General features: G+C 36.4%; 1 protein-coding gene across 1 annotated transcript in view; it reads left to right on the top strand.

Moving 5' to 3' along the window:
- The window catches only part of DTHD1 (death domain containing 1), a 109,928-nt gene that overhangs the window by 11,832 nt on the left and 86,535 nt on the right, over nucleotides 1-11,561 (top strand). The window contains exons 2-4 of the mRNA XM_006874335.1: nucleotides 3,367-3,697; nucleotides 6,447-6,626; nucleotides 10,130-10,374. Coding sequence (XP_006874397.1) covers nucleotides 3,367-3,697; nucleotides 6,447-6,626; nucleotides 10,130-10,374 — 756 coding nt within the window. The remainder of the gene's footprint in view (nucleotides 1-3,366; nucleotides 3,698-6,446; nucleotides 6,627-10,129; nucleotides 10,375-11,561) is intronic.

The raw sequence follows: 11,561 nt of genomic DNA, 5'->3' as shown, positions 1-11,561 counted from the left end.
ATATACCTCTTGGGATTAAGTGGTAAAGGGAAATGAGAAAATTATATAAAATTCTGAGTACCAAGCCACTTTGCAGATGTTCCACTCACTTTCCCCACCTCCCACTCACTATCTTCTTCCTCTACCTCGAGATGAGGTGCTCTTTGTGATGTAGGATATTATTTTGAGAATAACACCCATAATTCAGTCTTTGATCTCAGATAAATCTTTTGCCTCCCTTGACTTTGGTTATACCATCTTTAAAATGAAAGGGTGGGGCTAGCCTAGCTCTAATGTCCCTTTAGGTCTGTGAATTCTACAGCTGTTACAGGGATAGCAATAGATACAATATCTGAAAGGTTTCCATGGTCTGAAAAAAGTAACACCCCTGAAAAACAGTTTGTGGTTACCCATTTCATTTTTTAAAAAGCAATAATATTTCATATCATCACATTAAAAAATGACTCAAAGCACCAGCTAATGACTCATTGCCTTAACAACTCTCTAACACCTCTTCTAGGTGTTTCCTATTTGTTGATTTCCTCTTGGTGGTGCTCAAATCAATTTTGCTTGGCTTGCATGTTCAAAAAGATGACTACTCATTGCAATCCCTCAGGCTAGGAAGCCATCATACCACATAAAAGATTCAAGTCATAAACAAAATCTTGTTCAGAATCTGTTGTGATTCCTCCCTGGGTAACTTTCTGAAACAAGCCTATCATTCTTACTGTGGTGGCTGTCCTAATGTATACAGACTCAAGGGAGAAACAAGACTAGAGCATACCACTGTGATTATTTTAGGGGTTGGACTAAATCTATTTCATTTGAGCCAGGGGGGAATTAAACCATTTACAGGTCTCCTTGCCTTACTTCATCTGTAAGGAAGAAGAGGGTATTGAAATGGTTCTAGAACATAGGTCTTTTGTAACCACAGAGGAATCATCCTTCAGAATATACAAGGTTGGGGTGCCACATACTTTCTTTTAAATGTTGTTTCTCATGGTCTGAATCACCACTATCACGTTCAAAAGCGAATACTCCAGCAGAACAATAAGTTGGATATGTTCCATCCCTCCTAGCTTTATGAGTTCAGAATAGTAAATATAAACACATGGCCCTTTCTGCATTTTCAACATATATTGTAAGTTTTTATGCTATGAACACTATACTATTCAGTTTACTAAGGATTGAAAACAGTTTAAACATGATTTTTGAACTGGTTATTAGAGTACTATTTTATGTTACTCCTCTTTTTTCTCATAGAGATTGCCTATATTTCAATCATTTCACTGGTAAAAAATTAAAAGTATCAAGAGGAGAAACTAAAATTGCTAATTTTAATGTTGTGATCTAGCATTTATTTTGCATCCATTTAACACAAACCCTCTATTATGAGAGATTTAAATGTTTTATTTAGCTGTCACATGATTATGAAATAGGTGTTTGTTTTAATTTGGAGTGCATAAAAAAATCAATGACCTGGAATGATTAAGAAAGTATTATATTTGGCAATTTCAGATTTGGCAGTATAGGTAAATAAATTTGATTATTGGTTTTACAAATTACCATCTGTGTGATTTTTAGGAAGTTACATTTTCTAAGCTTAATTTCCTTATTAGTAAAAAGATGATGAGGGTATTACCTGCCTTTTATTATAGGTGTGAATATTAAATAGAATAACGTGTAGACTAAAATTTGGCCCATTGAAACTACTAAAATGTCAGTTATTTGGATACTAATTATTAATGTATCTACTCAAACAAAGTGTCAAAGAGTGGTTTCAAATTCATATCTATAAGACTAACATTTTTGACAAAAGTGATGGTAACCAAGAGGAAAATGAATGGTAAAAATAAGATTTTTGAGGCTTGAAAAATACTGTTTAAAATACTATGATCATTTGCAAATTGATAGTACTTCTGTATATTTATAGACTTTATCAAAATTTTAATGAATACTATATTCTGATCTGGAGTCCTGGTGTGGCACTGTAAGATAAGCATTGGATTGCTAATCACATGGTTGGCAGTTCAAACGCACTAGTCACTCCTTTAAAATCCTTTGAGTCAGCGTTGGGTCGCTATGAGTCAGAACTGACTTGACGGCACTTAACAACAACAACATAATTTGATATATAATGTATTTAGACAATTTCAGTGCCACTAGAAATACCTTCTTCCCCAACTTAGGGAAATATTCAATATTGTGGTTGTTATTGTTAAGAGCTGTTGAGTTGGTTCTGACCCACAGTGACCCTGTATAGGGTTTCCAAGGAGCAGCTGGTGAGTTTGAACTGCCGACATTGAAATTCAAACCGACTTGCTGTTGAGTGCTTATCCTACAGTGAGTGCCACACCAGGACCCAGACATTGTTGTTGTTAAGTACCATGGAGTCGGTTCCGACTCTTTCTGACCCTGTACAGGGTTTCTGAGGCTGTAAATCTTTACAGGAGCAGAAAGCCTCATCTTTCTCCCGCGGAACCGCTGGTATTTTCGAACTGCTGACCTTGCGGTTGGCAGCCCGTCTCGAAACCACTACTCTAGCAGAGTTCCTTAAGACTCAGATATTAGTACCTGGTTTATCAAGAAGCCTCAGCAATCTTCATGTTATGAAGTGAGTAAAATAGGTATGAATAAAGCACTTAAATAATAGAAATAGAAGTAGTAATAATACTAATAATAGTTAACATATACAAAACCTATTATGTGCCAGGCCTTTCTAAGTACTTTGCTGTTGCTGCTGTTTAATGCTGTTGAGTCTGTTAAGACTCATAGCCACCTAGTATAGGGTTTCAAGGAGTGGCTGGTGAGTTTGAACTGCCGATCTTGTGGTTCAAACCTTGCGGTCCTGCATTTATCCTACAGCGCCACACTAGGACTCAACATATAATATGTCTTTCAATTCACTTGGCTTTCCTCTGAGATTATTGTTAGGTGCCATTGATTCAGTTCCCATTCTTAATACAACAGAACAAAGCACTTCCTTGTCCTGTGCCATCTTCACAATTGTCACAATTGTTACAAAATTGTCACAAATGTTCGCCATTACTGCTGCAACTGTGTCAATCCATCTTGATGGGGGTCTTCTTTTGTGCCCACTCTCTGCTTTACTGAGCATGATGTCCTTCTTTCTCCAGGGACTGTCCCTCCTAATCACATGTCCAAAGTATGATAATACCTCTTGGTGGTGTTATTTTATCACCATTTTACAGTTGAGGAAATTGAGGCACAAAAAGATTCTGTATCTTACCCAAAATTACAGTCAGCAAGTATGATTGTTGGAGAACTGGGGTTCAGAGCAAAGCAATGTGAATCTTGGGTTTGTGCTCTTAAGCCTTTAGCTAAGTGGAAAGCAAGTAAAATATTTATATCCTTTTTCCACTGCAGGTTTCTGGATGTACTGAGTGATGGAGCTGGACCTCAAGTGTCTTGCTATATTACAGCACCATCATATGTTTTACAGCATCTAGAATGCCAAATAACTAATAACATGAGTTCTTTAATAGTGAGTGATAATGAAGAGTTGGTCAGCAATATCATCACTATTGAATTCTCAGATCAGAAAAAGAGAATCCCATTTCCAATATGCATTGCAATTCCATTTACTGCACGTTACAAGGGAAACTACAAAGATGTCATGGTGAAAGTGTCAGACTTAAGCCTTCAATCAAGTTACCTAACCCCAAATTCACTAGAAGGACAAAGAGGAAGTTATAAGGTTGGTACAGTATTTGCTGTTTGGCTCCTCTTTCTAAATATGATTCAGGTTCTTAGATTGTCTTGTAGCTAGAACTGCTCATAGGCAGCAAATGGAAGAGTTGATGTATTTATTCCAGTGCACTCATGCATTTTTACCATCCATAAAGATCAAAAGGCAGAAATTTTTTACCAAAATTTAGGCCTATTATTTTTTGAGAGCAAATATATATTTATTTATTTATTTCACCTGAGGAACAAAACCAACTTCATGGCCCAGTTAGCAACATGCTGTAGACTATTTCTAGACTAACATTTCAACTGTTATTCAAATGGTCTAAAATTTTAAATGTTAAAAATTTTAGATGATAATACTTTTATTTTTCATCCTTTAAGGGTTAACAAATATGAAAAAAAAAAAGTTTTAAAAGCAAATGTGTGTGTGTGTGTGCCTGTGAGATTTTTAATTCCATAAGCGGTATTTAGTCCAAGCAGTGAAACCAATGTGTGTAGCAGTTAGGATATGGGCTGTGGAGGTAGATTGGTTGGGTTGAAATTTGGTTCCTATGCTTCTTTTGCTGTGTGGATTTAGACATGTAGCTTTGATGTGATTCACTGTTTCCACCTAAAAGTGAACAAAACAATAGTGTGTAGCTGATAGGTTTGTAAGGATTAAGGAGATAAGAACTTAAAGGGTAAAAGGTAGCTTGTAGATAAGTTATCATTTTGATTAATAAATGATCATTTTTCATAGTAGGCCTTATTGTAGTAACTGTGAATTCCCACTCAAAGTTGGGAAATCATAGGTTGGGAAGAGATAATATACAAAATTATTGAGCTTAGCATAGAAATGTTGGGCATTAATGCTTAATGTATTCTGTAAGCAGCGTTGTCAGATTATCAAATAAGCAAGGTACATGCTAATTTTTACTGAACAATTTTACACTTTTTCACCACAAATTCTGCTTTTAGGTATAATTGACATCTGTATCTCTCTTGATTCCATACTACCTTCCTACAAAATCAAAGCCTGTTTTCAAATTCACAATCCCTACTGACCACAAGGTTGGTTTGAATAACAAGGTGGGCAGTACAAACTCACCAGCCACTCCTTGGAAGCCCTATACAGGGACACTATGAGTTGGAACCAACTAGATGGCACTTAACAACAACAACAACAGCAACAACAACCACAACAGGGATGGAGTATTCAGCATGGATTTACTTGTACTTACTTTCTAATCTGCAATGAACTGTTTCACTTGTTTTCACTGTGCCTTTTTCACACAGGTAAACTTGTTCACTACAGATTTGGAAGTAAACACATATATGCCCAGGGTTCTTGCTTATCAAGTTCTTCACACCTGTCTTTAGGTCATTGAAAGTTTTCTTCCTTTTTTTTTTCTTCAAATTGTGGTAAACTATGTCACAAAGAATGACCATTTCAACCATTTTTATGTGCTCAATTCAGTGGCACTAATTATGTTCACCATGTTGTATAACCATTGTTGTTGTTAGGTGCCATGGAGTTGGCCAGCCCATCTGACTGTCATATAAAAAGCAAAAACTGCTCATAGAACATGTGCCGTTTATAAAATAAATACTCAAATGTTTAGTAAATAAATAAATAGATATCTAAAGCAAAAGGAAAAAGAACCATTCCTGTAGTTAAAACCCAAAACAAAACAAAAGGATTTTACTTTTTGCTTTACTTTAGTTGTTTAAGTGGTAGTTATCCCTATTTTTAGTTTAAGGAAATTTAACTTGGATTCCTTCCAAAATTTTTTATGTGGGTCATACCACATTTAAAGATTCTAATTCTGGAGGCAGAAAAACCATCCTGAGAGTTCTGCTTAAAAATCCTTATGTGCTCCCCAACACCTGCCAAATGTGGTCTAAATACTTTAACATAACAACCAGGAGCAGTTCACAGATGATCTTCCTTCCTTACCTCTCACCATTTCCCTGAAGCCAATTCAGAACATTCACCATGCCCTGAATTTTCCCAACAATAGATTCATGCAGTGATATTGTGAAATCTCTTCCTTAGTCAGCTTTCAAATGAGAGATTCTTTTCCCTGTGATTGTCCTTGTAATGTTTGATTGTTGGGGTGGAGCCCGGCTGGTGTTTGGGGAAACATGAATAGACCAAATTACTTCTAAACCTTCCTTCTCATTTTAAGCTTTGGTGATTATATGTGTAGATCATGTTGTTTTCATTTTTCTACTGAGTTCCCTTTTGTGTGATAAAGAAGCCCACATATATATATTAGAAATTTAAATGCCATGATATAAAAAGAAACACAAAAATCTCTCTCTGCAGTTATCAGCTCCCATTCCACAGAGGAGAAAAATAGAGAAAATGACTGTACTTCAGTGCCCAAAGGGATTGTGACTTTTCAGAAGGAATACTTTGCTGATAGTACAGGTGCTATGGCATTTTAGTAAACTACCCAAAGGAGGCGATTTCAGTCAGAGAGTCTAGGGAAAAAGACCTGGGGATAGATTGACTTCTGAAAATCAGTCAATGAAAATCTCCCAGATTACAAGGATTCAATCCTCAACTGATCATAGGTGTGGCCCAGATCCAGGGAGTATTTTATTCTGAGGTGCATAGAGTCACCACCACCATGCTATCTCATGGAGGACCATCAATTGTGGGTTAATGGCATCTATCCAAATGGTGATAAAAAAATCCATAGAGTATATAAAACATGTGCTGAGCCAAAAACATCATTATAGCTTGTTTTAATGTTCTTTAATCCATACAGGGGACCTGTGCTGAGGTGAAAGTTTACAAGTTGGGTATCTTTTCTGTTGTGTCTTGTTTAAAGAAAGAGTCCTTCACAGTAACAAAGAAAGGCCTTACTTTGAAGCCAAGCATGGATTCCCGGATATCCTTAAATTACCCTCCTGGTGTTTTCAGCTCACCAGTACTTGTACAATTAAAGGTATGTGCACTGTGGATTAATGCACTGGACTGCAAGTTTGGCTTGAACAGCAAGGATGGCAGTTCAAGCTCACCAAATGGACTTTGGAAACCATATACAGGGTCACTATGAGTCAGAACTGATTCAACAGTACTTGACAACAACAACAACAACTGAAAAATGGCGAGTTATAGATATTATGGGTCATTAGGACCTAAAGGATAAAGAGTATACAACTATTTAATGTGACAAATAGTGGATTCTTCCCTTACATGAGTAATAACATAAAATATAGGTTATTATATAAAGTAGTAATTTAGAGTATATAGATTCTCATTCTCTGAAATAAATATATGATTTATTTAAAATCCTGTCTAGCTAGTTTTGCATTGTATACTTTTTGATATTTATTTATCAAAACATGTGTTGTGTGTCTATGACCAACATTGAGGCACATGACCAACATTGAGGCTTTCCTGAAATCCAAGATTTTTACCTGAGAGAGTGATAAGAAAGATGATAATTAATTAAAGTATTTATGATAATGAATATTTGGCTATATTTCATTATGAAGAATTACCTCTTATTTTGGAATAAGGATTCAACATATGTAAATACTACTCACAAAATGTATATAGATTTGTTAAGGTCAGTTTTAGAAGATTTATTGTCTTAAATAATATTCTTTGTCCTTCTGTCCTCTACTCTAAGCCCACACACTCCATTTATTTCTGCTAGTTTGTTACTATAATTGGTAAGTGAGCAAAAAGATTAGGTAGAAAATATTTTGTGACTATTTTATTTTCCATGAACTTGTAATTTTGGAATTATGTTCACTATTTTTATTTTTAGCCATTCCTATGTGAGAGGAAACACTTAAGTAAATATAATTTTGTTTTTTCAATTTTTAAAAATCGCTTATCTAATAATAGTTCTAATAAGAAATTATGTAAAATGTCTATTTTGTTTTTTATGTCATTTTGTTGCCTATAATTAAGAGTGTTTCTCAGCTATTTATAACATAGGACAGGAAACCCAGATTTCAGAAAGACTTTTTTAAAAAGCGGGCTTAAATGATGTTTTCTTTTATAAAGTAGTGGAGTATGGATTTGGCCAATTTTCCTATACAATTTAACTAAGACTCTCATTGTAAATTTAATCACTATATATTCATAAATATAATAGAAGATAGACCTTGAATCACCTAAATATTTTTTCTTTTGAAAACATTCAAATTTCAGAAATGGTGCAAGAAGATTTTAATTAATGTTTGCCACTATTTGAACCATTTATTTTATCTTTTTTTTTCTATCTACATACTTATGCACACATCTGAGACTTCATTATAGACAGACATGAAGATACTACAAACCCAAACAGTTCAGTTCATTTTCATAAGCAAAGGGCATTGTCCTCCACAAGGACAGTGTAATGATTACAATCAAGAAATTAACCATGAATACCACACTGTTAATATAGCCTACATTCAGATTTCCTCCAACTCTCAAGTTATAGCCCTTATAAGTGTGTATGTGTAATTCATATATTTCGTCTTTCAGGTCATTTTGTTACTTACAATTAAGAGTGCTTCTCAGCTATTTATAGCATGAGTATATATGAATACACATATGTTGGAGAAAAATGAGACTTTCTGCTCCCATAAAGATTTACCACCTCTGAAATCCTATACAGGGTCGCTATGAGTCAGAACCAACTTCATGGCACTTAACAACAACAACAACAAATACAAATACACACACAGAGATACAAGAGGGGGATTTATAAAGTTTGTGGGCAAATGGAGTTAGAAGATAATTGTATTTTTCATGTACTGTGAACTTTTGAAGCCCCTCATACTTATTCCTGTAGGCATCCTTATGTTTGAATCTGTTTTCATATATTTGGTGCTAATATTGAGATCCACCAACCACCCAGCTGTCAGCTTGTTGTGCTGTGGTAGCTTGTGTGTTTCTGTGAGGGTAGAAGTTATGCCACTGGTCTTTAAAATACCGACAGTGTCATAGGTTTCAGTAGAGCTTTCAGACTAAGACAGACTAGGAAGAAAGACCTGTGATTCACTTCTGAAAATTAGTCAATGGAAACCTTTTACATCTAACAGCACATTGCTAGACTCACTTACTTTAGACACATCTTTAGGATAGATTAATTCCTAGAGGAAGAAATTGTGTATGGTGAACAGATGCCTAGGAGGGCAAGGGAGACCTTTGAGGAGATTAATTGGCACAGTAGTCAATAATGGATTCAAATATGCTGGTAACTGTGAGGATATCGGACTAGCAATATTTTGTTCTGTTGTACATATGATCACCATGAATTGGAGTCTACTTGATAGCAGGTAACTATCTATGTATCTCTAATATTATGGCACTATGTATCATGTGTGTGGCTCTGTGGGTTAATGCGCTGGACTGCAAAGTCATTTGAAATGCGAAGTTAGTGGTTCAAGCTCACCAACTGTCCCTTGGAAACTCTAAACAGGGTCACTCTGGGTTGGAACAGACTTGATGACACTTAATGATAACATTAACTTGTATCATGTAGGAAATCTGGTAGTAGTTATGAGTCAGGCTGAAATCTAATGGTTGACAGTTCGAAACTACCAGCGGTTCCACAGGAAAAAGATGAGACTTTCTGTTCCCATAAAGATTTACAGCTTACAAAACCCTAATACAGGGTCTCTATGAGTTGGAACCAACTCCATGGCACATAACCACCACCACCACCACCACCACCACACATTGAGTCCTTGTGTGGCACTATAGGATAAAACACTGGACCACAAGGTCAGTTTGAACCACAAGGTCAGAGGTTCAAACTCATCAGCTGCTCCTTGGAAACCCTATATAAGGTTTCTGTGAGTCAGAACTGACTTGACTGCACTTACTAGCAACAACAACATGCATTATATATGGATTGCTGATGTGGCACTGTAAGATAAGTACTGGTCTACGAATCACAGGTTAGCAGTTCAAACCCACCAGTTGCTCCTCAGAAACCCTATACAGGGTCACTATGAGTTGGAACTGACTCTACAGTACTTAACCAGATAAGAGCAACATGCAATGTGTAGAAATGGTTCAAACAGTTGAGTGTTCCAATATTAATTAAAAATTTGGTGGTTAGAATCTACCCAGAAACTTCTATTTCTATTTGGAAATCTATTTCCAAAAAAGTCACAGCCTTGAAAACTCTAGGAAATACCACCCATTTACAATGAACGGGGTAGCTGTATGTGAGACTAAACTCAATGCCTACTGGTATGTATCATGTAAGAAAAATCCTCTCCTCTTTGAGATTAAAGGAAAGAATGAGTGCCAGATGAGTTCAAAGGACTTTAAGTTTAGCATTTCAAGAGATTCTGTGGTTGGGAAGAAACATCAAAGGAAGAATTTGCACATAAAGTTATATTCTATGAACTTTTCAGAAAATTGGCTTAGTGATATGATAATAGTTTGTATCTATTGCTATATATATATGTATATATATTTTTTTTCTCTTTTTAGATCCAACCAGTTGACCCTTCTCTGGTGGCTTATTTAAAAACAAAGCAAGATACTTCCTACTCAGTAGTATCTACAAGTCCTCTGATACATATTCAGCACCCATCAACACATCCATTTCAGAAACCAATCACTGTATTCCTACCCTGCTCTCCACACAGTGATAAAAAGACTTTAGGGTCTGAGATAGGTCACAGAAGTACAACTAGTGTTACAACCAACCGGATTGTTCCTTTATACTTCAACCGGTAAGTAAGGTCTTAATATTCTTAACCAACTTGATGGTCAGAAAAGAAATCTAAATGGGTTTTTAAAATGTAATCAGAAATATGATATTTTCTGTTGTTGTTAAGTGCTGTTGATTTGATTCCAACTCATAGCCATTTTGTACAGGGTTTTCAAGGAGCGTCTGATGGGTATGAACTGCTGATCTTGAGGTTAATATAGTATAGCATTTTTTACCCACAGCCGTTGAATTAATTTAACGTTGTTGTTGTTATATGCTGTGGAGTCGGTTCTGACTCATAGCTACCCTGTATAGGGTTTCATAGGCTGTAAATCTTTATGGGAGCAGAAGCAGCCCGATTCGTTGTTATTGTTGTTAAGAGCCATCGAGTTGGTTCCGACCCATAGAAACCCTGTATACGGTTTCCAAGGACCAGCTGGTGAGCTTGAACCACCGATCTTGCAGTTCAAATGACTTTGTAGTCTGGTGCATTAACCCACAGTGCCTTATCCCGCAAACAAATTGATTTTCAATCTGTTTTTGTCATATAGATAAATTCCTTCTTGGAGCAATTAAAAAAATTTTTTTTTTTTTTTTTTCAGTGGGTGGGCAGGAGTAAGGAGTGAGGGCTAGGGTTAGGGCTGTGGCGAGACCTTAGCTAGACTTAGGACTTCATTTATTGTTATGATAGTTAGGTATGGTTAGCACTGGGGTTAGTGTTAGGGTGAGGGCTGACCTAGGGCTGGGAGTAAGATTTCGGCTAGGTTTTAGGGTTGCAGCCAGGCTTATTTTTAATTAATTAATTTATTAAGTGTTTTATTGTGAATTATATGATAGTTTACATGGGAGAACATTAGTTTACATTCATTCTGTCTTACATAGTATCATTGCCAAGGTTACAATCCCCTCCATTCATCATCAACTGACCAAAGGATATGCCCTGCAAGCCTGCCCCCTACTATCCCCCCCATCCCCACCCCCCAGTCTTCAGCACACAGTCACTCTCCCTCTCTGGATCTAAAGTCCCCAGCTGCTCCATCGCTCCACGTCATTGTCTCTGCCTCCATCTCGGGCATCACTGCTTCTCTGGGTATGTTCCTGCTCTACACTCTTCTCCATTGATGGTCCTAGGGACCTCCGCTCCTAGACTGAAAAGTTATTCCCTCCCTTCCTTGCTATAAAATGTCTACCTTTACATTTCCAACCTTC

This window comes from Chrysochloris asiatica, unplaced genomic scaffold (genome assembly GCF_000296735.1).
Source record: "Chrysochloris asiatica unplaced genomic scaffold, ChrAsi1.0 scaffold00269, whole genome shotgun sequence".
In the NCBI taxonomy this organism is placed as follows: Eukaryota; Metazoa; Chordata; class Mammalia; order Afrosoricida; family Chrysochloridae; genus Chrysochloris; species Chrysochloris asiatica.
Note: the sequence above shows the minus strand (reverse complement) of the source record. Positions and strands in the feature narration are given on the sequence as shown.